General features: G+C 56.1%; 11 protein-coding genes across 11 annotated transcripts; 6 read left to right on the forward strand and 5 right to left on the reverse strand.

Annotated features, from left to right (window-relative positions):
* Nucleotides 1–2925: 2925 nt before the first annotated feature.
* On the reverse strand, nt 2926–4363 carry VTJ04DRAFT_5554 (uncharacterized protein; the record flags this gene model as incomplete). Its single annotated transcript, XM_069363681.1, has 6 exons — nt 2926–3025; nt 3090–3328; nt 3391–3520; nt 3599–3727; nt 3812–4160; nt 4240–4363. The coding sequence occupies 6 exons, from the start codon at nt 4361–4363 to the stop codon at nt 2926–2928; spliced, it is 1071 nt and encodes a 356-aa protein (XP_069220503.1).
* A 3792-nt stretch (nt 4364–8155) lies between these two features.
* On the forward strand, nt 8156–9397 carry VTJ04DRAFT_5555 (uncharacterized protein; the record flags this gene model as incomplete). Its single annotated transcript, XM_069363682.1, has 2 exons — nt 8156–8213; nt 8973–9397. 2 exons carry the CDS (start codon nt 8156–8158, stop codon nt 9395–9397), a joined length of 483 nt encoding a protein of 160 aa, XP_069220504.1.
* A 19-nt stretch (nt 9398–9416) lies between these two features.
* On the reverse strand, nt 9417–12015 carry VTJ04DRAFT_5556 (uncharacterized protein; the record flags this gene model as incomplete). The annotated part of the gene is made up of 6 exons (XM_069363683.1): nt 9417–9605; nt 9665–11553; nt 11604–11686; nt 11743–11759; nt 11825–11894; nt 11951–12015. The coding sequence occupies 6 exons, from the start codon at nt 12013–12015 to the stop codon at nt 9417–9419; spliced, it is 2313 nt and encodes a 770-aa protein (XP_069220505.1).
* Nucleotides 12016–12058: 43 nt separating this feature from the next.
* Nucleotides 12059–12947, forward strand: VTJ04DRAFT_5557 (uncharacterized protein; the record flags this gene model as incomplete). Its single annotated transcript, XM_069363684.1, has 2 exons — nt 12059–12255; nt 12785–12947. 2 exons carry the CDS (start codon nt 12059–12061, stop codon nt 12945–12947), a joined length of 360 nt encoding a protein of 119 aa, XP_069220506.1.
* A 67-nt stretch (nt 12948–13014) lies between these two features.
* Nucleotides 13015–14043, reverse strand: VTJ04DRAFT_5558 (uncharacterized protein; the record flags this gene model as incomplete). Its single annotated transcript, XM_069363685.1, has 1 exon — nt 13015–14043. One exon carries the CDS (start codon nt 14041–14043, stop codon nt 13015–13017), a length of 1029 nt encoding a protein of 342 aa, XP_069220507.1.
* A 2129-nt stretch (nt 14044–16172) lies between these two features.
* VTJ04DRAFT_5559 (uncharacterized protein) lies at nt 16173–17132 on the forward strand (the record flags this gene model as incomplete). Its single annotated transcript, XM_069363686.1, has 2 exons — nt 16173–16609; nt 16688–17132. 2 exons carry the CDS (start codon nt 16173–16175, stop codon nt 17130–17132), a joined length of 882 nt encoding a protein of 293 aa, XP_069220508.1.
* Nucleotides 17133–17301: 169 nt separating this feature from the next.
* On the reverse strand, nt 17302–18702 carry VTJ04DRAFT_5560 (uncharacterized protein; the record flags this gene model as incomplete). Its single annotated transcript, XM_069363688.1, has 2 exons — nt 17302–17980; nt 18314–18702. 2 exons carry the CDS (start codon nt 18700–18702, stop codon nt 17302–17304), a joined length of 1068 nt encoding a protein of 355 aa, XP_069220509.1.
* Nucleotides 18703–19678: 976 nt separating this feature from the next.
* Nucleotides 19679–20164, forward strand: VTJ04DRAFT_5561 (uncharacterized protein; the record flags this gene model as incomplete). Its single annotated transcript, XM_069363689.1, has 2 exons — nt 19679–19747; nt 19943–20164. 2 exons carry the CDS (start codon nt 19679–19681, stop codon nt 20162–20164), a joined length of 291 nt encoding a protein of 96 aa, XP_069220510.1.
* An 82-nt stretch (nt 20165–20246) lies between these two features.
* VTJ04DRAFT_5562 (uncharacterized protein) lies at nt 20247–22189 on the reverse strand (the record flags this gene model as incomplete). Its single annotated transcript, XM_069363690.1, has 4 exons — nt 20247–20936; nt 21001–21195; nt 21689–21773; nt 21978–22189. 4 exons carry the CDS (start codon nt 22187–22189, stop codon nt 20247–20249), a joined length of 1182 nt encoding a protein of 393 aa, XP_069220511.1.
* Nucleotides 22190–23141: 952 nt separating this feature from the next.
* VTJ04DRAFT_5563 (uncharacterized protein) lies at nt 23142–24285 on the forward strand (the record flags this gene model as incomplete). The annotated part of the gene is made up of 4 exons (XM_069363691.1): nt 23142–23396; nt 23453–23645; nt 23705–23861; nt 23925–24285. 4 exons carry the CDS (start codon nt 23142–23144, stop codon nt 24283–24285), a joined length of 966 nt encoding a protein of 321 aa, XP_069220512.1.
* Nucleotides 24286–24788: 503 nt separating this feature from the next.
* On the forward strand, nt 24789–25961 carry VTJ04DRAFT_5564 (uncharacterized protein; the record flags this gene model as incomplete). Its single annotated transcript, XM_069363692.1, has 2 exons — nt 24789–24847; nt 24920–25961. 2 exons carry the CDS (start codon nt 24789–24791, stop codon nt 25959–25961), a joined length of 1101 nt encoding a protein of 366 aa, XP_069220513.1.
* Between the last annotated feature and the right edge of the window lie 6 nt (nt 25962–25967).

Below are 25967 nucleotides of genomic sequence, written 5' to 3' on the forward strand. Positions count from 1 at the left end.
GTGTGTTCCTCGTTAGCTTCTCTGTTCAAGTGCAGCTCCTTACCCTCGGTTCACACTTATATCTACACGTACCTGAAAGCGATTTGTCTCGAGCCTGGCGGACGAGGAGAGTTTGTTGGTGTTGAGAGGAGGAAAGCGGGGAGAGGGGAGGCAAGGCAAGTGACTGAGAAACTGGAACCTAGAACCTGGAGCTCGCCTGCTTGTTGAGGATGGATGGGTTCGTTCTGGCCTTGAGACGGAGTGGGGTTACGCTGCAGCTGACGTGCTCCTATTACGGGCTCCTCTCGAGTCAGGAGGAGGGGACTCGGGGCAATGTCGTGGCTCGCGGGACCGGGCAGCTTGGGGAAGTTGATAGTGGCAACGATAAATAGGTGTTCGGGGTGCTGTTGATACGAGGCACTCCTCCTACCTCCCCAGAGGGGCGGGATCTAAGCGAGGGCTCAGGTTTGGTGGTTTGGAGCCTAACAAGGACATAACAAGGACTCAGATCCGAACACATGGACAGCTAAAATAGCGTCTGTCCCGCCAATTTGGGGCAGAGACGGGGCAGTCGAGGAACACCTCATCAGGTTTGAGCAAACTATTCAACGACGATACTTCGAATGGGTGTCGAGCCCGGGGTGCAGGAACTGCTTTGCATGCCAGCTCCGCAAGCTGAAAGCCAGCCTGGCCAGCTCGGAACGTCGGACGTGGAGAAAGCTTGAAGATTGGGCTGTTTGCAATCATGATGATGCCCAGCAATGACAGCCTGAAGCCGGAGATGCTCTTCTTGCCTGACTGAGTCCACCCTGGCGACGGGAGCGACCTGAGGCCAGAGCACGCCATGGCCTCCGGTTTTGGCTGTGAGACATTGGAGACTCATTTCTTCCTCTCGGTAGGTCCCTCCTCCATAAGTAGTTGAATCATCTCATGCTCAGGTATTTGACCTAATTACCGTACCTAGGTAGGGATCTAAGAACTCAACACACCCACTGAACGAATCGCCCTGATTCTGGCACACACTCCAGATCCCGAGTCTTGTGTCAAAGCCATGTACAGCCTATGGTTGGGCAGACCAGTCGGCGGGCCGGTTCCATCCATCCAATGCATGCAGCTGCTGATGTTGCTGCAGCGCCGTTGCCGTAACTCTAGTTGCCGCAAGCGGTGGTGCCCCGCACCCGATTCCAAGCCGGACCTGGCATTGAGGTATCGAGTCGGCTTGAAATTGCTAGAGGTACTTATACAGTGCCATATGTGCCCAGGTTTGGCAATGGCGTCTTCTCAGGTCTCTTATATTTGTTCTTTAAAAGTCACCGGAAGCAGGGAGACTTTGGAATGCAAGCAAGCTGGGAGAACTTCAGCCCCTCATTGACCTCTTGCCCCTCCCACCCTTCCATTGATATTGGTATCAGCAGACTTTGGGCAGCGATCTGGGCCTGGACGGCACGGAAGCCGCTCTAGAGCTCCCAACCAAAAGAAGAACATGAACCCCACCGGCCAGAAACCTGAGCGGGGATCTCCTTGACAGCCCAGCCGAGACCTGGCCGTAGTGTCCCGCCGCCATACGGCCAGGTCCGACCTGAGTTCCCCACCCGCTTGGAAGTTTGACATCATCAATACCTACGTGCTGGACTCGGACTCGACAATGTCCTCTCAGCTCAGGTATCAACAAGCCTCGGGGACTCCTGCATTCGGCAGGCTGCAGATACCAAAGATATTAACACGCTTTCTAGCCTGTGAGTGATCAGCAGCAGCGGCCGGATGCCTCGCTTACTTTATGGTGAGAAAAGGGAGTTGAGTGCCGTCAATGCAGTCCCCCCTCCCAGCGCCACCACGATCCTTGGGGTTGTGGTTGCGGTGGCAAATTCATTCACTCGAGCTTGCATCCATGTTCCCGTCACCACCAACCGGACCGAGCAACACACCCACACACACACCGACAATGGACGATCCACCTTGGACGGGAGCTAGACAGAGGACTCTCCGGAGAGGACTAGGTCAGCCACCGACCACCGACGTCGGTGAAAGCCTTCAAACCTATGCGTACCGTGTTGAGTGTAGACCTATTCCCATGATTTATCCCACATTACTTGCATTAGCAGGTACCTAAGTGGTAGCTATGCCAACAGATCAATCCATTGAGGATATCAAATCACCCGGCCACTCCCCCTCCCTTCCACGGAATTGTAGGGTCTGACACCTTTGTCGCAGACATGAACAACCACCGACCACCACCTCTCTCTCCCTTCTCTCTTAAGAATGTCATGACCCGCAGAACTATAGCCCTACCCTCCATCTTTTTGACACTCAAGTACCTAAAGAACCCCCCCCAAAAAAACTAGAGAAACACAAAACAATAGCAACCCCTGACAGCGCCCAATATCATATCATCAAAAGAGAGAGAAAAAAAAAACCCATGCGCCGCCACCATCGGTATCCCACTAATAAAAAAAACCAAAATACTGCACATTACAAAAAAAGACAGTCAAATACCCACACATATCCCCATAGAGGCACCGATGAAATTTCCTTCCTTCTGCTGCGTTGCGGGGGAGGGGAGCGCTACCATTTCTCTCCTGCAGGTACGAAACAACCACGACGTAGGCAGGAGGCATCGGAACATCCGAAGTAGATCCAACGCCGACAATCATAAGAATCGGACCGGTTGCCCCCGCGAAGCTAGTCGTCGAGAAATGGAATATGGTAGTAGGTAGTGAAAAAAAGGACCGCCTCCAACGCCGAGACCAATGCATTTCGCCGCCGCCGCCGCTACCGCCGCCCACGCCATGGATAGATTCGAAAAAAAAACAAAACAATGTACCGCTGTCAAAAAAGAACGTGTCGTATATATCGATGTATGTATAGCGTTCGAACCGAGGTGGGTATCGTATACAAGAGTCGGGACGAGAAACAAGAGACAACAAGATCGCGGGCGGCCGGCCGTCTTCAAAGGATACCGGAATCCTTGAGCGCGTTGTTCAATATGGTCTCTTTTACGGCGGCAAACACGAGGCGAATGTTGGATGTGTCGGTGGCTTGTGTGAGGCTAGAGGGGCAGCTGTCAGATTGTATGTTTCAAAATCAAATCAGAGATGGGGAAGGGAACATACTGAGGATAGAGGTTGAGATGTGCCCGATTGACCTGATTAAACCTCCAAAGCAGGTACTTCGCCGCCTTGTTGACGTCGGCGCCACCCTGATAGTCGGGGAAGTAATTGCCCAGTGGCGAGCGAGCCAGCTTTTGCTTGAAGATGTCGACCTTGTTGAGGAACAAGATAATACTGGTCCTCACAAACCACCGAGAGTTGACAATGGAATCGAACAAGAGCAAACTCTCCATCATGCGGTTCTGCGCGTCCGTCAGCGTGGGGGAACGGCCGCGATATATCCAAGGCTGCGCGCAATGCATACCTGACTGCTCTCTTCCAACAACACCTGGTCGTACTCGCTCAACGCGACGCAGAAGATGATGGATGTAACGTTCTCGAAGCAATGAATCCACTTCTTGCGTTCGCTTCGTTGGCCTCCAACGTCGAACATGCTGATGACGGGCGTTAGCTCGAGGCCCGGTGTGCGCGCAAAGAGGCGGCTTCGTTCAAAAGCCGGCGCCACTACTTACTGGATGCTCAACTGGCCCATCTTGAACCGTGTCTCATAGATACCCGTCGTCTTGATACGCGCTCGCAGCACGTCCGACTCGACAGGGAGGTAGTCGGGCGCCACGATCCTCTGCGCCTCTTGGAAGAAACTACACGCACAGGGGTACGTCAGCATTTCGCACACGGAGATGGATGATACGGCAACGGGGGCCCATAGGCAGGCGGGTACTGACTATTCCGCCGAGTCCATCAGATAAAACTCGGTTTGCCTCTCCATCAATTGCTCCTTGGCCGGGTCGTTCCAGACCGACTGGATGGCCACGCCCACTTTCGGGTCGATATAGGCATACTGGTCGGTGGGATCGAGCTCATAGTCGAGTAGGAAATCGATATACGCCCGATTCTGTTCCAAGACGGGCTCGATCTCAAACTCTCGCATCGCCGTGCATACCGCCTTGGCGCATTCGAGCAGGTTCTTGTACACTGTCGGTCGGTAATTCGCCAGCTCTTCTCGTGAGTAGCCTTTGAGGTGGATGATCTTCATCTGCTTCACAATCGTCGACTTTCCGCTCTCACCGGAGCCTGCGCGCCCGGTTGTCAGCAAGCGAGCACGGTCATCATCGGACGACAACATGCAACGAAAAACAAAAATTAAACATACCGAGCAGCAGGATCTTGCATTCTTTTCGTAACCTCCTCGAATCCTCCTCGATCTCCTTGTCGATCTTGTTGCTCCTTTTCCTCTGCTCCGACTCCTCCCCGCTCGTGCTCATGCATGACCCCATGGCGACCATCGGCTCGCGAGAGGAGCCCCGGGCGGTCGGCAGTCGGTTTGTGTCTCGTTGTTGTGCCGAGGCGGCGGCCGCAGGACCCGGCTATATCGCCCTCGGTCGGTAGTTCGTTCGTGGTCGTCGTCGTCGTCCCAACGCTCCCCCAGCAACCATCAAGGTGCGGAAGCTCAGCAGTGGTCGCGAAGCCGGCGCGACGGGGGAGGGTAAAACAAAAAAAAAATAGGGCGTGTCGCAATGTCTCCCCCCGATGGTCGTCGACGGAAGCGGGGGTGGTGGTGTTGATGATGAGGAGGAAGCGATCCAAGCGAGTAAGTCACTCGGCGAAGGAGGGGAGGCGGAAAACCGGGAAAGAGGGCAGAAAGAGTTGCTTCGCAGGTTGTGGTGGGCCTGGGTCAGATAGATATCCCGTCCACCACCACCAGACACACACACACCTGCTAAACTCAACGGAGAGCTAGGTAAGGCTAAGGCCCCCAAGCAGGGACGCTAGCCAGATTGACGGATGCGACACGAAGACCCGCAACCCCCCTGCGCGAACTCAGAAACCGGCAAGTTTCTCGTCGTCGACAGCAAAATACTACTACAAAAAGACCTAAAACTTTTGACGACAAAAAGGCGAAAAGAAAGCTCCCGTTGCTGAGCCCCGTGACAGACGGACGGATGGACGGACGGCCGGCGGTGGTGCAACTGGACGACGCACGATTCAGCCGAGGAATCCGAGCCGGGCGGAAGACAACAAATGCAGAAGCCAAAGAAGAGCAGCGCGGCGAACAGGTCCGTCCGTTGTGCAGCGATCTGGTCTGGGGGGTGTGAATGACGGTGGAACTCCGGCCTTGGGGAGTGCTGGGCTTCCGGTTAGGGACAAGACGGTGGCGGGCTCCAAGTGAAGATTGGCAGACCGAAGCAACCAACACACAAGGGACGCAGGCAGGACCCAGGGTCCACAGCAGGCTGCGGAAGACCCTAACTTTACGCTATGCCCGAGCCCTGATCAGGTCAGGTCCAGGGCCAACTTGGGGTGGTGTTGTTGTTCCTTCAAGGAAAGAAAGGAAGAAAAAGATGATGGGAGGAGGCGGCCGCTGCGGCAATGTGTCCACGTTGTTGGAGGATGGGGACGATGCAGGAAACTCGGGAGATGTGTGACGGACGGGAAAAGAGACCGCGGAAGTCTGGGTGCCGTTCGGTTTCCTTTGTGTTGTCAGTCCGGGGTAACCCTCTGTCTGAGCTGCCTTTTTTTCCGGACGGCGCTCGCTGGATGCGGGTTGGTGGGCCGGAAAGCTGGAAAGCTTGGGGAAAAAAGGACAGGGCCCGGAACATCAACCAGTGAACAAGAACGGGGCTGCCAGCAAGCCAAGGCTTGGGTGGCTTGGGGGAGTTGTATCTTCTCGGCGGACAAGCCAGAAGGGACCACAGCCGGACGTCTTGATGAAATCCATCACTCTTTCGGATTCAGCACACCCGGAAGTAAGCCAGCCTGGGAGGTAGGTATGTACAATGTATGTGACTTCTACGTTACATAGAACTCCGGATAATGCGTGCCGTCCTTCGGCGCGATCCCTGTGTTCAGTCGCACACTTTGAACCTATGCCATCCACCCTGACAGGAAGGCAAGCAAGGTTCGAAGCCTGTCTGGGCATGACAAGCTGCCGTGTCATTTCCCGTGGATCCTACCTACTCCGCCCCGGCTGCCATGTGCGTTTTCTTGGGGTTTCTATACTAATAGCTTGCAACTGGAGCAATGCGCCCCCTCGACAGCGTCTCAGGCTGTCGTTGAAGACATCGCTCGCGACTCGCTGTCAACGAGCGACGCTAACTAACCTATAGGATTTGGCAAATTTCCTCGAGGGCGAGTCCTGTCTTTCAGCCGCGTATGCCCGTAGCCGGTGCAACAGCTACAGCTCGCCAGCGTGTTCGTGTGCGCCGCCGCACAGCGGTCGATTCTCTGCAAGAGTCCAGTGTCGTTTGACGGGACGAACGGCAATGGACTCGCTGCCCCCAGCCGCCAAGCCTCTCCCCGCTTCATGACCCCAGACAAATGGACGTTAACACTCATGTTAAGCGGGCGACTGTCCATCCTCTCCGTCGTCATCGAAACTCCGTGCTTCGTACTGTGCAGCCGCGCTTCCTCGGTGAGTGTTTCGCTGCGCAACCAAGGCCATCAACGAAACAAACCGCACGGTGGTGACCGTCAGCATCGCGACTGATACTCCGGACAACAAGAAAATTGGGAGCCTATCCGGTCTGGCAGCCGACGACACGTGGAGCTTCAAAGACATCGCAGACAGGTGGTGCAATTACAACCTCGAGGTTTGCCAACCCGTTCTGCGCCTCCAAGACAGGCGTCAAGTTTACCTCTCTCTGAAGACAGCCCCGGATCGTCTGGACTGCACGAGCGTGTGGCGTCTCATATGTTGGGTCTTCCTGAACCAATCCTTCAGGGTTGAGAGATTGATGAGAGGGTGAACAAGCAGGGATGTCGGACATCCTTCACCATCCATGACAATCCATGACAGCTTTTCTCACTGAGCCAATCCACTCTTCCATCCCTTCGGGTTATGAGACGCGATCGCCGCCTCCCTCCCAACACCACGTGTCGACTGCCTTCGAGAACCCGGAAATTTTTGGTCTTTTCTGATCGACGTCCCGCTTCCAAGATTAGACTCTGCAATGGCGGTCAGGATTGAGAGACGGAACCCCGCCTGTTTCGAACGTCGCCCTTTGAACTTCCCCCAGATTTGCAACGCAGAAAGGAGCTGCTGAGATACCCCTTGTCTGTCGCCCGTTCTTTAGCCCTTGAACGAGTCTAGTTACATAGATCCCATGCCATGGCGACCAAGCTCTGAGGAAGAACTGTCCTGAAATAAGAAGACCACAAAACTCCGCAGGAAGAGCGACATCAACTGCCCGAAGATGGATGCAAAAAAAAAAAATAAAAAATAAATAAATAAATAAATAAATAAAAAATAAAAAAAATAAAAAGTGCCACCAACGGGCACGTAGTGTAGCTGCTGGCGATGGTGGCCTTTGCAACCTGACAACAAGGCAGTTTTTTGTTCGAAGGGGAAAGATGGTGTGACCGGCAGTTGACACCCGAGAGGGAGAGGGTAGAACCGCTTGGCTGTGCGGCCCCCTGGTGCTCCCTCTCCTTCCTTGGCAGGATCTGGAAAAGCGCCACAGCGACGATGCCCAGCCCAGCAGACCGAGCGCAGCTTTGAGGTTGGTCGTCGGCGGCCGGCAACGCTCGGACCTCCGGCCGCCCAGGTCGATCTCGATCGTCCACCAATCAGTGCCGAATCAGACTCTTGGCGCTCTCGTGGCCTCCTCGAGTCGTGTTCCTTTTGGCTTGTTTCTCGCATCAGGCCTGGCGTCCTGCTTGTCATTGATGCATGCATACCGACGGAGTAGTGGACTCTGTAAGTATGATGGCTCGACAAAAGGCCTGATACTGATATGTAGCGAACACGCGGTGAGGCAGGATGGCGTGTTGGATAGCCTGCTCGTTAGCTGTTTGGTTGAAGAGACTAGTAGTAATTTAGCATGTTCTGGGAACCGTTTTGTTTCTTCTTTTTCGTCCCAAACCATGTCCCCAACATCCCAGCTGTCCGTTTGTTTCCAAGCCCAACACCACTAGCCTCATAACCAACTTGGGCCTGGAAAACGCGAGCCACTCTAACCCGCCGTCAGGCCATACTACCAAAGTAGATACCAGGTCCTAGTGTAAAAGCCTCCCGCCCGGAACGGGACGGGATCGCCCAACCCGAGAATCCCGCCGCCCACAGATCCTGCATGCTGGAAGTTTTAGTGACTATGTATCCTAGGCTCTCTCAAGTCCACCAAAGAAGGTGTATGTATGCACTTTGATAAGTAGGCCCGATGACGATGTGACAAGTTTCCAACGTGGGATTCAACGCCAGGCCCTCTGAATGCTACTCGGTGTAATCACACCGCTGACCTTCCCAAACCGGCACTCCCGTCATCCACCTAACCTTGTGTCAACCTAACCTAAGCCAGTACCAGCAGGTCGGATTCTTCATGTGTCAAAACTCACATCAGACTCCCAGCTCATAGGATACGTATCTACATACCTTACATCACAGACCCTATCACGACGACCGTATTCACCAGCTGAGAACAAAGGTCAACCACACCTTGATCGGTCCAGCATCCGAACTACAGCTCCGCTAAGTACCTCCGGCTACCGAACGCCCTCCCGCCCGCCACACACATCCACTAACCTCCTCGATGCAAGCCTCCAAACGCCATCAACCACCCACACTGCCCGGAGAAGTGGCCGGGTCCAATCAATCAATCTCCCCACCTTACACATGCGGATAAGCACCTAGGTGAGTGTCCCTCGACGGCTGTCTCGAGAGCACAACAAGTTCGAGCAGAGCCTGGGGACATTGGATAATACCTCCGGGGTCTGGCACACCATGAGAAACAGTCATCGTCCCTGAGACTCACTTCGTCAAACAAAACCTTCAACATCACCCATACGGAGTACAGACCCCAACACCAACCGATCCTTCAACACAAAACAAAAAAAAGCACGCCGTTTATTTGCTGCTGTCATGACGTCTTAAAAATTCTTCGCTCTTCCCAGGTCCGGCCGGGATCCGGCGCCCGTTTCCCTTCCCCTCCCTTCCTCCCGCTGTTGTTGTTGTTGTACTTGAACAAAACACTCCACAAGGCCCAAGAGTTCTCATCAACCATCATAAGTCCTTTTCCAGGAACCCGTTGCATTTCATGCATGCACAGTGTGTCCTCGTTCCTCTCTCTCTCTCCTTTCTCAGCAAAGCAATCCCTGCTACCTGTGACCTCCCTTCCTATCCGCCGGTCATCCTGCATGCAAGCATGGCTTCTTGCGGCAGCAAAGCCAGGTCAGGCCATACCTATCCACCGCCCAGTTCGGGCGGATTCCATCGGGTCGAGGCCCGGGCCGCAAACCAGGGGAGAAAGACCAGAAACTCCATATTAAACTCCTCCTCCATACACCCCTCTCTCCCAACGACCATCCGAAAAAATTAACAACGAAACCAGCCAGGTTTTAAGCCAGATACCCGAGCTCATCATCCTCGAGGCGCTCCAGGTACTCCTTGTCCAGCAAGATTTCGATGCACTTCTTGATGTCGCTCACCTTAGGCACGAAGCGCCCGCTGATCTGCTTGATGGTCTCACTAACCAGTTGCTGGTGCTTCATGCGCTTGCGAGCCTTCATGATACGCACAATGGCAGACTACATACCGAGTCAGTGATGATCCTCTTAGAGAGAAAAGAGTGACAGCAAATGCTTACCTGGAGGAGGAGCTTGCGGTCTTCCTCAATGGTCTTGTTGGTCTCGACCTCTTCCTGCTTCGTCTCCGACTTCATGCCGACGTTCAGGTTCACCCTGTACTTCTTGTTCTTGAAGTCGTAGTTCAACGAGAACACAGCACCAGGCCCAAGCTTCGCCGCGTTGCCCGAGTCAAGGTTGAGCACCTTGGCCTTGAGCAAGATGCCGAGTGATGGGTCGAGAGCGTCCGCGTTGAGCTGGGTTGTCGACGCGATCTCCTCATACGTGTTGACGTCCTTCTCGTTGAACAACAACAAGATGGCCATCTGGTAGATCGACACCTGGAAGGTGTAGGGCATCCTGGAGTTCCTGACGTAGTTCGCCTTGACTTCACCCTTGCACAGCTGCCACAACCAGGTGAGCTTGCGGCCTTCGTGTTTGTTCTTGTAGAAGCGAGTGAATCGCTCGCAGTCCGCCGCCACCTCCTCTGGCGGGTTGAAATTGGTATTCGGGGCGGTGAGGGGCCAGAAACTGGTGCCGAGGATCGAGTAGGTAGAGTCGAGGCCCTTGACGCCCAGCGATTGTAGGTGCTCGCGGAAGCCGGCGTTGAGGTCCTTAGAGATCTGCATGTCCTGGAACATGCGTTGCAGCTTGTTGGTGTACTCAAAGCCGCAAGCCTCCTTGAGCTTACTGATCATGCTTGTCTCTGCATCGTCCGACGACGAGTTGCTGTGGACCAGACGGCGGGCGAGCATGCGCGAGTAGAACTTCTGGAACACGTCCTTGTCCTCGATGTACTTAAAGACGGTCATGATCTGGGAAAGCGTGTTCTCAAGCTCAGCGTCTTCCACGCTCGTGCTGCTCTTGCGAAGCAGCACGTCGGTGTACTTGGCCAGCAGCTCGGGTGACTTGTTGGAACCCGATTTGCAGACCTCGTTGCGGTTGACGAACTCGCGGCATGCGTTGTCGAGGGACCTCGTGAACTCGGGCTCATCCCGGAACGCGCGCTTGACGAGGCCCTGATACTGGGCATGGACCTCGAGCAGGGCGTCCACGTAGACCTTGGGCTCGAGCTTGTCCGCATCCATGGCCACCTTGGCGACAGCCGCCAGACCGGCGTTGCGCACGTGAGTCTCGAACTTGGTGCGAAGCGGGTCCAGGCCGTCGGGGATGCGCGACAGCAGGTTGTACATGCGCGCCATATCCTCCTCGCGGTCGTTGTCGAGCAGGACCTGGAACTCGTCGCGCAGGATGTTGGAGTGGTCGGCAATCAGGACCTGGTTGCAGGCCTTCTTGAGCGGAACGGCGATATCCGGATGGAGGTAAAGCTTCACGCGCTCCTCCTCCTCGGCGAGTCGAGCCTCGGCCTTCTTCATGTACTCGACCACACTGTTCTCGGCAACGTACTGCTTGCTCTCGTTCTGGTAGAATGCCATGGTTGCCTCGAGGAACGGCTTCTCAAAATGGTACCTGTAAACCTCGAGCGTCGTCTTGGACGCGTTGCCTCCATCTTCGAGACCCAGAGACACGAACGATTGCACAACCTGCTTGATCTGGTTGTGCTCAATAGTCTCGCCGTTGCGCTGCCTCTCAACGAGTTTCAGAACTGCATCCATGACCTTCCCCGACACCTGCTGGAACAGGACATCGCGCCATTGCACCAGGTGCAGCGTGTAGACGTCATAGACGTTCTTCTTTCCCTCGTCCAACTCTCTCCTCACCCAATGCCGGTTGAGGTATTGGAACAAGTGGTGAATGTACTTAGCAGCAACCGTGTAACGTTGCCATTCCCGGATGTAGAAGGCCAGGAGAGTCTCGTCGGCATGCGCTTTGGACTCGGCCACCAGCGCCTTGAGGTGATCGGAAAGATACTCGGAGAGCTTCTTGTACAGCTCCTCGCCAAGAAGGTGGGCTGTGAAGACGTCAATATACGTGTTTGGCAGAAGGAAAGATGGCACGAACCTCCACGTTGGTTAGACCCAAGGGGATGGCCGGAAAGGGCGAAGCCCGACGCTTTTTGGGATGTGCAGAAGTTATGCACAGCTCTGTAAATAGTCAGCAATCGAGCCTTGGTGGTGCGGACCCGAGGGGGTTGACAAACGTGTAGATGCCCATGTACTGCAGCCGATGTCAGTGGGTGTCCAGGATTGAGAATCAGCGAGGGGAGTAGCTGGAGCACATACATTCTTAAGGTCAATTCCCTCACGCAGATTCGTCATAAGACGCGTGATTCCATGTTGCAAGTATTCCCAGCTGCTGCGTGTTAGCGACGGAACGGAAGGTGGGGGGAAAGAGTCGAGACCGCATACGTGGTGTCGATGTCGGCTTCTGAGGAGGGTGCCCTGGGCATCCCCATTACTGCTGCTGGCGGCATCTTGAAGGGCGCGTAACAGCGTTGTCGTCGATCGATTCAAGAGATGGTGAAGGGCGGCGCCTGGTCGAAAGGTGTTATTGGCCCTCCAGTTACGTCGTCTGGTGGTGGTCGGTGGGAAAGCCGGTGGATCGACCAAATGAGGGCGTTGCGAGAGAAGACGAAGAAGAGGTTCGCTCGTAAAACCGGTCAGAAGAGAGGACGACGACGTGACGATGCCTTCAGGCAACTCGCAATAACCAGGTACGTAGGTGTAAAGTGAGGGGAAGGAACGTGGCGTTGCTGCGCAGCGGCGGTAGAAATGGAATGGCGGATGGTCTAGGGATTTCGATGGAAAGGATGAGGACACGATCCGTGGCTGGTTGAAGATTTGGGGTTGTGGAAGACGAACAGTCCAAGGAAGATGTCCAGGGACTGGAGTCGGTCAGGTTTTGAAGGTCCAGGTTCCAGAGTTGGGAAGTGGATGATGCGCAAGGCGGCAACTTGGACCTGAGGTCGCTGCCCGCTCGACTCAGCCCGCCGTTTGCTGACCCCGAGGGTTGGGTTAGGCAGAGCCCCACCTTCTCCAGGCTGCAAGCGCGGCTATTGAGCGGGTCCACCACTACAAGCGCATTAAGCGCCATTGCAGACGCGAAAATCAAAAGATATTAACACCAAATGGACTCCATGAGCGCCATGAGCATAAAGGCTGCTTGCATACTATGTTTGAATTGTCTTTTCATTCCTTGGATTCCATCCTTTCGCTGCTTCACCGCTAACGCCATTCTTGAAGCTTCGCCAGAAAGCTCGCCGCATCCCAGTCATTTCGCGCTGATCGTCATAAAAATACAAAGTTGAAGGAGTACATGGCCACGCCCACCGCGCCTCTTTCATCGACAAAGCTGGATAGACCGTGGGCAGGTATCCTCAGAAAATTATGCTCCAGAAAAGAATAGAATCAGACATCCCAGGCCACTAGGCAGATAGATAAAGTAAAAAGAAACTAAATGAACGGACCGCCCCTCATCTGTCGTCATCTCCGCCGCCCAGCTTCTGCACTAGGCGGAAGACGCTTACTGACAGGGTCAAGCTCCACGATATCAAGCCGATGACCTGGAAGGCGGCCAGCGCTTTGCTCAGCTCGCGCGTACGGCGGTCGCCCGAGTTGTGGGACACGAGCACTTCAAAAGCGAGGGCCGTGCTGCTCGATTTGAAGATGATGAAGACGAGGTCCATCAGGACGAGGGAAATCTTTTGGTTTGGTGGGCGAAGTCCCAGCGGCTGACCCGTGTATTCGTCCCACGTCATGTAGCCGATGTAAGGGATGGCGACCGTATCGACCACGATGGCGACGATGGCTTGTGTGAGCTCGGATGAGGCTGTGGGTGGCACGTCGGGCTCCGCGGGTCGGTGCTCTATTTTATATATCTGGATGGCGAGAGCCAACGCCACGATAGACGTTATGAGGACTGTTAGGCGGAACAAGAGTGGGATGAGCGGATGCCGCAGCAGGATGCGCCAGAGCCGCTTGTAGAGCACCTTGCGCCTCGTGTCTCCGTTCCCGCCCGTGCCGGCTGTTCCGTCCTGGGGAAGGTTGACCGGGTCGTTGAAGCCGGGTTGCAGCTTTTCCAGAACATCCCAGCCAACAATCTCAGACTCCTCGTTGGGCAAGCGGCCGTAGCGCGACGACTGCACGTAGCCTCTCCAAGGAGAATCCGGCCCAGAACGGATGAAGCGGGGAACGATGACGGGCTCGGCGGAGCGCAAATGATCCCATTTTCGCCCGCGTTCCGTGGCGTCGCGGCGACGCAGGATCCTCCGAAACCGGGCGTACGACGCTACGGCAGGACCCTCAAGGTCCTGAATGGCTTGATTATCTTGTATATAGCCATCCCTCGACACTCGACGCTTAATCGGGGACGGGATGTGGTTATGCTCGGGGGCTAGCGCGCGCGGTGGTGGTGGGCAGTTCAAGGCGCGCAGCTGGTCTTCGCTAGGGGTTCCGAACCGCGGTTCGTACGAGTCAATCCATGCTATGGGCGAGAGAAACATGTCTGTCAGTCACGGACCAGCGAAAAAATCAGCCCCAATGGGAACCTACGAGGTAGCGTTCTGGTGTAGCCACCATGGCTCGACGTGGATCGCGCGGTGCTCGGTGTGAAAGTTGTTGAGGGCCGGGGTTCAGAATGATGGGAACTAGATGGTGGATGGACAGAAGAAGCCATTCTCAGACCTCCAACAGCCTACGCGGCCGAGGGGTAATGGTTGGCAGAGGACGGCGCGCGGATTGCGATGCGAGGGGGGCATGGGGTGCAAGGATTGGTGGTGGTGGCGTCTTCGTCGTCGTCGGCGGCCGTCGGCAAGCGTCGTCGTCGCCGTTGTCAAAGGCGCGGAATTTTTGTGGAGTCCAGGACCAAAGAATGCGTGCAGGTTCGTAGGGTCATGATGTTGGAGCTGTCCGTCACGGATGCCGCGGGGACATTGCGTGAGAAGGACGGGGATTGTCGGCTCCAAATCAAGTTGAAGTTGTTGGGGATGCCAGGACCCGAAAGTTCGGGCTGGTGGCCTCGATTTCGCGCCCTGCTTTGGGGGAGGAATGGAATGACCTGCGTTGGTCTGGCTCGGCGTGACGACGGGTGTGGGTCTCAAAGGCCGCGGACTTGGCAACCGGCCGTGTAACCAGCTGACCTGGGACAGCGGCAAGAGCCCAGTTCCAGGTTTCACCATGTAACCCGAACCCGTCAAAGATGTAATCGTCTCTGCTTCTACATTCATGTTTATTGTCTTTGCGCAGCGCATATCTGAGCTTTTCAAATGCCTGGATGCCCATTATACTAGGTAGGTCGCTATACCTGCATTTTGATCCCAGGCCATTCTTCCGTAGGCGAGGTCAGTCGCAGTCAACCATTCCGCGGTCCATCATGCATGCCCTGGACGTCGGCGGGATTGAGTGGATCGGACTTCCACTGGTTCCTCCACTGGCTCTGGCTCTGCCTCGAACATCATCACTTGATGATGGGCAGATCTTGTTTCTCTCTGTCCAGCTAAGTATTTGCCAGGAACCACCAAGTCCGCCTGGTGTTCAAGCCAATGATGGGTTCTCTGGCTTTCGACAGTCCCAGTTGTTTGGATGCGGTCATGCCAACAAACAAGAAATCCTGCCTCAAGCGAGGCAAGGCGGGCCAAGGTGACATCAGAGCCTCATCAAGCTAGGATGTGTGGAGGCCCCAAAACAGGGTAGCTTGGCGATGAGCGAGGACCCATCAGCCAGGGTCCTCCACGATTGCTGAGCCACAGCTGGCTGGCGTTGATCGTGTCTTTGACTAGCTCAAGCTCAAGCGCAAGGCGTCTGCGGCTCCCCTTCAAGCTTTGGAGCGTGTGGCTTGGCTGTGTTTGTGGTTGAGCTGAAGACTTGGCATTTTGAGCTCGTTCTGTGTGGTCCAGGTTGCTGATGGAGTTTGACATGTGATGGATAAGTGGGCGGTTGGCTGAGGCGAGTAGCCCTCAAAACCCCAACCCAAACGGGAGGCATCCGTCAATGGGATCGCCAAACTACAAACAGTAGGTCAGGAAGCTACCCGACCTTCCCAACGTTTCAAACAAGCCACCAAACAAAAAAAGGGTGGAGAGGAATGGCGGGCGGTTACTGGCAAGTATTGTCGGCGACGGATGCGGTTGAGGCGCTTTGGTTGAAGGCTTGCGTCATTGTCCCGGGGCAATGCATTGACGTTAGCATTGTTCCCTTGTTTTACTGCCGGGCGGTGGGAATCCAGGCACCCGTACAAATCAAGAGACAACCAATTGCTCCCGTTCGCTCCATTGGAGCTGCAACCTTACTCCAGCGCCAGACATAGCTCCAGTAAGCTCTCGACCGCAAATATTTGCCACTCCGCCGCTCCCTCTCTTTATCTCCCCTGCCAACAAGACATCGTAGGCCTCCCGATCTCAAGTACAAGATGCGCCTCTGCTGCTGCTGCTGTTCCTCCTCCTGGTAGACCACCCTGGGACTTGCTTCTTTTTTTTCTCCTGTCTTTCTCTCCTTCCAACGGGTGAACGGGTGAACCTCCAAAGTACCTTAAGATTTCCGTCTGGCGTCATTGATCCGAAACCTGGAACCCCTCTCTCCGCCGGGCGGTTAAGTCAGTCCTCCGATTCCGACTCGGGACGAATTGACCTTCACCATGCGGCTCTTCCTCCTCCCCATCTCCACAAGGAGAACCCTCCTGTACTGCCAGAAACGCAACCTTCCCGACTCAATTCACCCAACCTGGTCCGACCGGCTGCAGTCTAAGGCGGCCCGCACGTGGTCCGAGTGGGAGAAGAAGGAGAGCGGCTGGCAAAAGGCCACCGTCAACTACGGCAACCAGTTGCTGCGCCGGATCCCCTACGAGGAGTGGGGTCTTAAGTCGGTCCCGCCGCTGTCGCAGCGCCGCCGCCAGGCCGAGCTCAACGGCTCCGAGAAGGTCGAGGTCGTCTACCCCCAGTCCCTGATAGCCGCAGAGCAGGTGCCCTCGGTGCTGCGCACCCTGGCCACCGAGCGGGAGGCTCTGCATCGGTCGAGGTTGATGTGGTGTCTAATCGGCATGCCCATCACCGCCCCCGTGGCTCTTGTTCCTCTGTGAGTGAACCCCTCCCCCGTCTCTTTGACCAAAGAGATCCAAAACAAGTCCAGCTACTAACCAGAACCCACGAAAAGTGTTCCCAACCTTCCCTTCTTCTACCTCGTCTACCGCGCCTGGTCGCACTGGCGAGCGCTTGCAGGTGGCAAGCACATCCAATTCCTGCTCAAAAACAACCTCATCACGCCTACGCCATCCCCCGTTGTTGACGCCGTCTACACGGCCCCCAAGCCCCCATTACCTTCGACCCCCGAACCCACCACCCGCTCCAGGCCCCTCACTGATTCGCCTCCCCCTGGGGTCAGCGCTTCAAACCCTGCCGGCGAAACCATGCTATTATCGCAAGCCGAGGGTAAAAAGATGACGCAGGCGCTCGACCTGCCACAGCTCGAGGTTGAGCTCGAGCGGGCCATATGGCAGGTTGAAATGGCCATCAAAAAGCGCAGTGGTGAGGTGGAAGCCGCGGCTGCGACAACGGCGAACAGCACCCAGGCCCAAGATGAGGAGAAAAAGTCCAAATGAGGATCATGACAGACGATTAATAAGTGTATCATATGAATGCCGTATCCCAAGGGAATCAGCGTACACAAAAGGAGGAAGGGAGGACTGGCCGCTCCAGGAGAGAGAGAAGGACCCGCATGGGCGGTGATCAGGGACTCGAGGCTACCTAGTATTATACCCCGTTTTTTCTTCATTCAACATACCCCGACGCAGCCGTGAACCCTTCGAGTCCTCCATACCGCCGTCGGGTCAACTTTTGCACAGCATCGCCGATCGCCGATCCTCCGCCGCTCCTCAAGACTGTCATCACCATCCCGTGCGTGAGCGCAACACCAATCACCACTGCCGCGATAAAAACAACCAACCGCCGGACCCTTGACCGCAGCCGCTTTCCTCCTCCACTGATCCTGGCCCGCGTCGTGTGGACAAACTCTCTGAAGCCGCGTTCTATGAACAGTTGGCGCTGGCGCCGGCGCAGCAAGAGCCCAACGTCCGGGCCGACCTCGATGTCGCTTTTTCGAAGATTTTGCGTAAAGGTGGTGATCGTTTCGGCCTGTTGGGTGTGAATGACGACACCCAAACTGTGCTCCTTATCAGATTGGATCGATTGGCGGTTGAACTCTGGCGAAGACACAACCGCTGGTTTCTCTGGTTTCTCGGTATCGGGCTTTTCTTCCGCGGCTGGCACGCCCTGTTCCATCCTTCTCCGTCCCTCAACATGACCGTCGTGGTTGACAAGGCTGGACTTCTCTCCCTCGTCATCCTCCCCATCGCGACACCTCGAAACTCCCTCATCGTGCTCACCCCCGTCCTCATCCTCGGAATCATCATCAAACATTGGCACCACCAGCTCCGTTCTCCATCGCGTCCTATAACTCTCCGCCGCCAACAGCGCTTGCTCGACCGCCTTTTGGGTCCGCGATCCGCCTGCGAAATGCCACGACATCCTCTCATCGGACGAGCTCCCTCCCGCCGCTGGTTTCCCCCTTCCCAGGTCAATCACCCCCAGACCTGCCGCACAATTCTCCTCCTCCGCCTCCCGTTCGCATTCCCCGCAAGCACATCCCTCCCGTGAGCATCGACCGGGGCATTTTTGGATTTCTCGACCCCAACGACGTCGGTCTTGTCGGTACCCCAAACTCAATGATGCCCCCAAGCGGTGGTGTTGATGGTGTTGTTGGCGCCCTCCCGGTAGTTCAAACCGAAGATTGGAGGACAACGACGAGGCGGCAGGCTGGAGAAAATGGTGCTGCAACGTCTCGCATCGCCAAGCGGCCGCCGCCTTCTGACGCATCAGCCGCTTTCCGGGGCTTTCTTGGGCGGTGACCGCCGCCGCATATCGGTGCAGCTGTGCAGAGGCGGCTGGTGGTGGGAGAAGGGTTTTGTTGGATGTGCGGCCATGGTCAGCGGGACTGCGTTGCTTGTCGGGGGTGGTGTTGCTGGGTGGCGCCTGTGGTGGTTGGCGTGAGGAGGAGGAGGCGGCGTTGGGGTTGAGAGGGGAGGGTGTGAGTGGAGCGTAGACGCGCTTTTCGGGGTTGGGTTGTTGTGGGAGGGATGATGATGGTGAGATTGCTGCGGCTAGGACCGACATGTTGAGGATGGGAGAAGGGATGTATATATCTATAGAGTGTTTGGCGGCTTGGACGTTGGCGAAGAGATAAAGCAGCTGAACGGTAGTATGGTCGTTGCAGCAGCTGGGACAGTTGAGACGGGCCTGGAGTGCTCCAATCTCATGGATACCTACCTAGATACTATCCCTCCCACGTTGCTCGGTAGGTAGCTGGAGCATCAAATGCATAGGTGCCTCTTTGGGTAGCCAGTTTGCCAGCTGGTCTAGGCCAGGTCGTCTGGGCTCGACGTTTTCGTCGGTATAATGTGAAGAGAGAAGAAAATTGAAGTCAGCGGTTCCAGGAACATCCTCTCAAGTCCACACAAACATTTCAACAGTATCATCCAATAACCCCCAGCTCGGAACACAGAGAAGCGTGGCGGTTGGGTCGGGAGCGGCGGCAGGGCGCTTGCGAGGTGAGGCACCTAGCGGGGCGTGCCACGTTGCGGCCTTACTCCCTCTGGTGGGGATGGATTCAAAGTCCGCAATAGGTGGGAGCTGGTGCTCAGACGTGCAACATCTCCGTCTGTCATGAAATGGTGAAACTGCCCATGCTGTGAAACTGATAATAATGTGATGATTGGGTACGCAGTGGACGAGGAAGACAAGACTCGGACGTCCATACCTCGGGTCAGGTAGATACAAGATACCCTACGGAGTACTCCAGGTTGCGTCTCGGCCACGAGGACCTAGGAATGCAATTGGTGGTACCTCAGGTACACAAGGTCCTCGTAGTCGTCTTCAAGAAAGAGACCCATCTCTCTTAACACACAAGCCATGTCAAGGAGTGAGCCCTACTTTCAACAGATGGTTGTCAGTTCAGTACCCATGGTCCATCTCATTTCTGCAAGGCTGCCGGAACGGGCCGAGCTTGCTCACGCGAATGCAACCCTTCCAAAACATGTCCCAGCTCAACCACACTTAACTTACCTTAGGCACTCTCAGTAGACTGTCATGGATGGGCAACAAAACGGTGAGGTCAAAGTCCATGACAGACCTCATCTTCTCCGCCCAAGACATCATTCATGTGTGTGTGAACCCAAGAGGGCGGTCCCAAGTCAAGCTTCTCGCAGCTCAATGAATCCTCTCTCTTCTTTTTTGTGGACGTAAAATCCTCGCCGAGGCGACTCCCAGCCATCGCGGCGCCACACCCTATACATAACATTACAGCTACTAAGCAAGTTGCTCATCATGTGTCAACTTTTTTTTGTCTTCGCTCCAGTGCCTGGACCCTCCCCCTTCCCAATCAACAAGTGACCAGATTGTCCTTTCCAGTCCCGTCGTTCTGATCATACCCTACGCCCGATACTCCGTCAACTCCGGTCTGCCTACCAAAGAGGCAAAAACTCCCGTCATAAGTCCCACCAAAAACATAAACCTGACACGTACCCTCCCAGTCGAAGGGGGGCTTGTCTATGAGGAAATGCAAGTGAAGCAATGTTGAGGCCTCATCCACCAAGCTCGCGGAGAAGCAGAGAAGACACCGCTGGGCACTCGTAGCCCCGTTAACATGGCAGCAGCCCTTCCTATGGCGCCGCCTCAGCAGTCTGGGGTGCCGCGGTTTCCGCGGTCTCGGTCTTCTCGGCAGTCTCACCGTCGTCAACACGCGGCTTTTTTGAGCGTCCACCTTCGTAAGCCGCAAGAGCCTCTTTCGCCTCCTTGAGCTCAACTTCCAGCTCGTCAAGACGCCTCTTCAGCATATTTTCGCGCCGGTGGCTCTCCTCGAGCTCCTTTTGAAGGTGAGCATTGGTTTCGGTGAGGGTGTTGATCTGCGCGTGCAGCTGCTCCTCCACCTCTGTCTTGTTCTTCTCCGCCACCTGCCGGTTCGCCTCCTCCTGTTCCAACTGTTGAATCCGGCCGCGGTAGAGCTCCTGGATGACCTCGAGCTCGCTGACTCTCGTCTTGAGACTCGAGTTGGTGGCAATGAGCTGCTCCTGTGTCTGCGGGATATCTCCGCCGAGGGGCGACGTAGCCCGGCCGTCGGCAAAAGCGGAAAGCTGCTGAGCCTGGAACTGGTCGTCGATGTTCGAGTACATGGGCACGTGCGGCGCGTAGAGGTTGGGGGTTCCCGTGCGGGATATCGGCGAGTTTGTGTCGTCGAGGACGCCATTGGCCTTTTGTGAGGTACGACGGGCGACCGCCCCGTTCATCGCAGCCAGGTCTGCGCCATTGAGGTCGCCAGCCTGAGGGTTCAGATGCTGTGCCTGTGCCTGCGCCTGCTTTGAATTAGTCTTGTCGAGCGACCATGAATGGGATCAAGCCGGCTGAGACAAAGCGCACCTTTTTCTGCTTGGCCAGGTCGGGACGGTGCGTCTTAATGCGGTTTCGGCTCTTGATGACGTCCGTCTTCAGAGAGATGGGTCGCGGCCGGTTGTGCAGCTTGAGGAACAGGCCGCAAGCATTGCAGAGCACGGCGCCATGCTCGTCGCGGCGCCACAGGGGCGTGGTATGAGTGCCACAGTTTTGGCAGGTGGGCTGGGTGACGGCACGTTCGTGGTTAGCCATGGTCGCCATTGTGATGTCGGCGCTGGGATGGGTCGTCCCGAGGGGCACGGGGTTATGGTATTATTCTGGAGTTGGGAACCCGATCGTGAATGGGGAAATGTCACGATAAGCAGCGTTATGATGTGGATGCGAAATGCTGATAACCATGGGATCGGGTTGCGATGATAAGGTGTGGTGATAAGAATTTTTTGACCAAGCAGGGAAGTGGGGGCTTGCAGATAAGGCGGGAGCGGCAGAAGGCGTGACGGCTGCATCCATCCAATGCATGGAAGCCGCAAGCCGCCAACGGCCCCACCAAAAAATGTCGGGAAGGACCGCGGCCAGAACCGGGGATTGGGGGAAACAGGGCAGTCGGGATTGAGGGCGGAATGGGCTGCCCAGATGGGTGACGGGGAGGGCGGGGAGGACGAAAAAGGATGGTGCGTGGAAGAAGGAGACCGGGACTTCGGAGTCTTGTGCTTACCAGATTGCCACCAGGCGCAGGATGGGTGACGGCTGGCGATGTGCCTGTCGCGGCCGGGTAGGTTGCCGGCGCAATGGTCACTGGCCTGCAGGTCTTGTTAGTCGCGAACAAAGAAAGAGAGAGTGAGAGGATCGAATGCAATGGGGATCGTTCGGGCGTCTGGTCGGTCTCTTTGGCTCTTTAAGGGCCTGGCGGCGTGGGAGCCTCGGGGGAACTCCAAGCAGCAACCTGTGGCCATCCGCTTTCACCTCGAACCGACCGTTTCCCCGATCCAACAAGACTGACTGACCTTTGTTGCGCAGTGTCTGCCGGCTGCTCTTGGGCCTCGGGAGCTGGAGCGGTGGCCGCAGGTGGGTTGCTGAAATCCTGAGGCGCCGGAGCCGGTGTCGACTCTGCGCCGTCCCGAGCCGGGGCCTCGGATGACTTGGCTTCGGTCGCCATCGCAACGGCCTGCGCAACGGCTTGCGCACTTTCCTCCATGTTCGCCTCTGTCGTCGCCATGAGGTCTGGATGGAGCACCAGGGCCGCTGCGGCCTGGTCAAACTCGGGTGTCTGGATGGGCGCCAGCTTGACGGTGTCGCGCGACCAAGGGGTCGTTGCCGTAAGAAATGTATTGCTCGGAGAGGCTGCCTTCGATAGGGGAACGGCGTTGATGAATGAGCGCCCTCAGGTTGCGATGCGCCGATGAGGAGTGATTCAAGATGACGGCCAGGACAAAGGACGAAGGAGTTCTATCGGTTGACGAGGCCTGAGTAGATGATAGGTTATTGGCCTGTGCCAGATCGAACACTTCCAAAATGCGTCCTTGTCAGGAGGGAGAGAAGAAAAAGAATTGATCTGAGGATCAGAAGATAACAATAACCTTAGGGAAAAAGGAAGAAAAAGAGGACGAAACAGTCGAGGCGCGAAGTTTCGCGGGCCGTATCCACTCAGCGACGGCGCGGGTTACTGCTGGCCTCTGATTGGTCGCAGGGGCTCAGCAAGCTTGCGCGACATGGCGCAAATCAAAGCCGGCTCCAGCTGCGATAGAATTGTGCTTTACGACGTAAAATGAGGTTGAAGAATGGAGGATGTTGATGTTGATGAAGAAGATGAGGATTCGCGAACCATGTCGCCGCGGTATGCTATCCAGCCTCGCAATCGATAGAGAGATTAGATGCTGGGACGACTGGCGAGAGGTCACGATAGGTCACGATAGCGCTGATGCCGGCCGTTGCGGGACCTTATCGGGCTGGCGACCCACTCTTTTTCTGGCCTGCAAGGGACCATCGTCCAAAAAAATCGAGGACAGCGCAAGGCAGAGCAGAGCAACAGAGCAACAACCATCGAACTGCAACAAACAGAACAACGAAACCTCGAAACAGTCAACTGCCTTGACCCCACCGCCGCATCCAGATATCTAAACGAATCTCAACGACAGTTTCCATTTCCTCGCGTCTTTGTTTCAGTCAAAATGCCGTCGACTCACAAGAAAGACAAGCCATGGGACACGGACGACATCGACAAGTGGAAAATCGAACCCTTTAGACCCGAGGATTCGTCCGGCCCATTCCTCGAGGAGTCGTCTTTTATGACCCTGTTCCCCAAGTACCGCGAGCGGTACCTGAAGGACTCATGGCCGCTCGTCACCAAGGCCCTCGAGAAGCATGGCATCGCCGCAACCTTGGACCTCGTTGAGGGTTCTATGACGGTCAGGACGACTCGCAAGGTAGGAGAAAAAAATATCCCCCAATCTCTATACCTGCACGCATACTGATCATCTAGACCTATGATCCCGCCGCCATCCTCAAAGCCCGAGACCTTATCAAGCTTCTCGCCCGCTCCGTCCCCGCTCCTCAAGCCATCAAGATTCTCGAGGACGGCATGGCCTGCGACATCATCAAGATCCGGAACCTGGTGCGCAACAAGGAACGGTTTGTCAAGAGGCGGCAGCGGATCCTGGGCCAAAACGGCACAAGTGAGCACCCCCGAAGCTATATGATGGTAATGTAGTGGTGGAGGCTAACGGCAATGTAGCTCTTAAAGCTTTGGAACTGCTGACGCAGACATATATCCTGGTCCATGGCAACACAGTCTCGGTTATGGGTGGTTACAAGGGGCTGAAGGAGGTTCGGAGGGTCGTGGAAGATACGATGCGCAACATCCACCCTATCTACATGATCAAGGAGCTGATGTAAGTGAAGTGGCCCAAGGAGGAATCGGTGCTTAACAGCTTCTGACGACAAACCCCCCTTAGGATCAAGCGAGAGCTCGCCAAGGACCCGGCGCTTGCGCACGAGGACTGGAGCCGCTACTTGCCCAACTTCAAGAAACGGACCCTGTCTAAGCGACGCAAGCCTTTCAAAGTCACGGACAAGAGCAAGAAGCCCTACACGCCGTTCCCGCCGGCTCCCGAGAAGAGCAAGGTCGACATGCAAATCGAGTCGGGCGAGTATTTCCTCAGCAAGGAGGCCAAACAGCGGGCGGCCGAGGCAGAGCGTGCCGAGAAGGCCAAACAGAAGAAGGAGGAGAAGAAGCGCGAGCGCGAGAAGGAGTTTGTGCCGCCAGAAGAGGATACGGGCAAGAAGAGCAAGAAGAGGAAGAAGTCGGACGACTGAGGATCCGAATCCGAAAGGGGAAGAAGCAGGTGGCTCTGATGCGCCGCGGGCAAGTGCTGCTGAACATCAAGACCGCCGACGATCAGTCAACCGATTTGCATACATTGATGGGAATTCGTGTATGTACATACAGCTCAGTGGTGTGGTTGGTGGTGGTCGGCACAAACAAACAATCCGGTCCGTTCCAAGGACGGAGCCGGACCCTTTGGCGGGATGGAGGCGGACGGGCGGGGGTACCGGCCCGGTTCGACCGAGGGGCCGAGGCACGAGCATCAATCGGCTCCGCCAAGGCAAGGCAAAGGATGTGTGGAGTTCCCTCCGGCTCAACCGCTTACATGGAACTGCAACAACAACATCACACAGCGATCAACACTCTCCGCCGGGGATTCAGGAAACACTACGCCAAAACTGTCAGTACTCTCTCTGTAGATAGTTCAGGGACCTACCAGGCAGTTTCTCTCAAATTATCAACAATCAATCTCTCAAATTAATCAACATCAACCATGCAGCGCTCCATCACGGTGAAGAAGACGGAGGGCAAGCCGGGCGAGGTGTATCACCCGTGAGTCTCCCCCATCTTATCAAACTCACCCCGTTTCGTTCACCAAAGCCTCTAACAAAACCCATCCTCCAGGCTTCAAATCAACACGGTGCCCATCCCCACTCCCGGCCCGGGCCAGGTTCTCGTCAAGATCTCGGCTGCCTCCCTCAACCACCGCGACCTCTTCATCCGCCAGCACCTGTACCCGGGCATCTCCTTCACCGCCCCGCTCTTCTCTGACGCCTACGGCATCGTCACCGCCCTCGGGCCCGACTGCTCCCCCGCCGCCCGCGACTCCCTCCTGCACAAGCCCGTCATCCTCGTCCCGACCCGTGGGTGGGACTCGAGCCCGGACGGCCCGGAGCAACCCAACTTTTGCATCATCGGTGCTGCGCTTGGGGCCCCCGCCACGGGAGCCGCCATTGAGTACCTTGTTGTGGACGAAAAGGACGTGGTCCCCGCGCCCGAACACCTCGCCCCGGCCGAGGGTGCGTGCCTGCCCGTCGTGGGCGTCACGGCGTGGCGCTCGCTGGTGGTGAAGAGCGGCAATGCCCTGCCCGGACGGAATATTTTGATCACGGGCATCGGGGGCGGGGTGGCGCTTCAGGCGCTGCAGTTTGCTGTGGCCAAAGGGTGTAATGTGTGGGTGACGAGCGGGGAGAAGGGGAAGATTGAGCGCGCGGTGAAGGAGTTTGGGGCCAAAGGGGGTGTGAGTTACAGGGAGAAAGGGTGGGAGAAGGAGTTGGGCAAGTTGTTGCCGAAGGAGAGGCCTTTTTTGGACGCGGTGATTGACGGCGCGGGAGGGGATGTTGTCGCGAAGACGGCCAAGCTTCTCAAGCCCGGCGGCGTGATTGTGAGTTATGGCATGACGCTCGGGCCGAAGATTGAGTATACGATGCAGGCGGTGCTGAAGAATATTGATGTGCGCGGGGCGACGATGGGGTCGGCGAAGGAGTTCCGCGAAATGTTGGAGTTTGTGAGGCAGCATCGGATTCGGCCGGTGATTAGTCGCGTGGCGAAGGGGTTGGATGATCTGGAGGGGATTGAGAGGCTGTTTGAGGATATGAAGGCTGGGAGGCAGTTTGGCAAGTTGGTGGTGTTGATTGATAAGGAGGCGGACTCGCCCAAGCTGTGATGATGG

The sequence above is a fragment of the Mycothermus thermophilus genome (genome assembly GCF_041956435.1).
Source record: "Mycothermus thermophilus strain CBS 625.91 unplaced genomic scaffold VTJ04scaffold_3, whole genome shotgun sequence".
NCBI lineage: Eukaryota > Fungi > Ascomycota > Sordariomycetes > Sordariales > Chaetomiaceae > Mycothermus > Mycothermus thermophilus.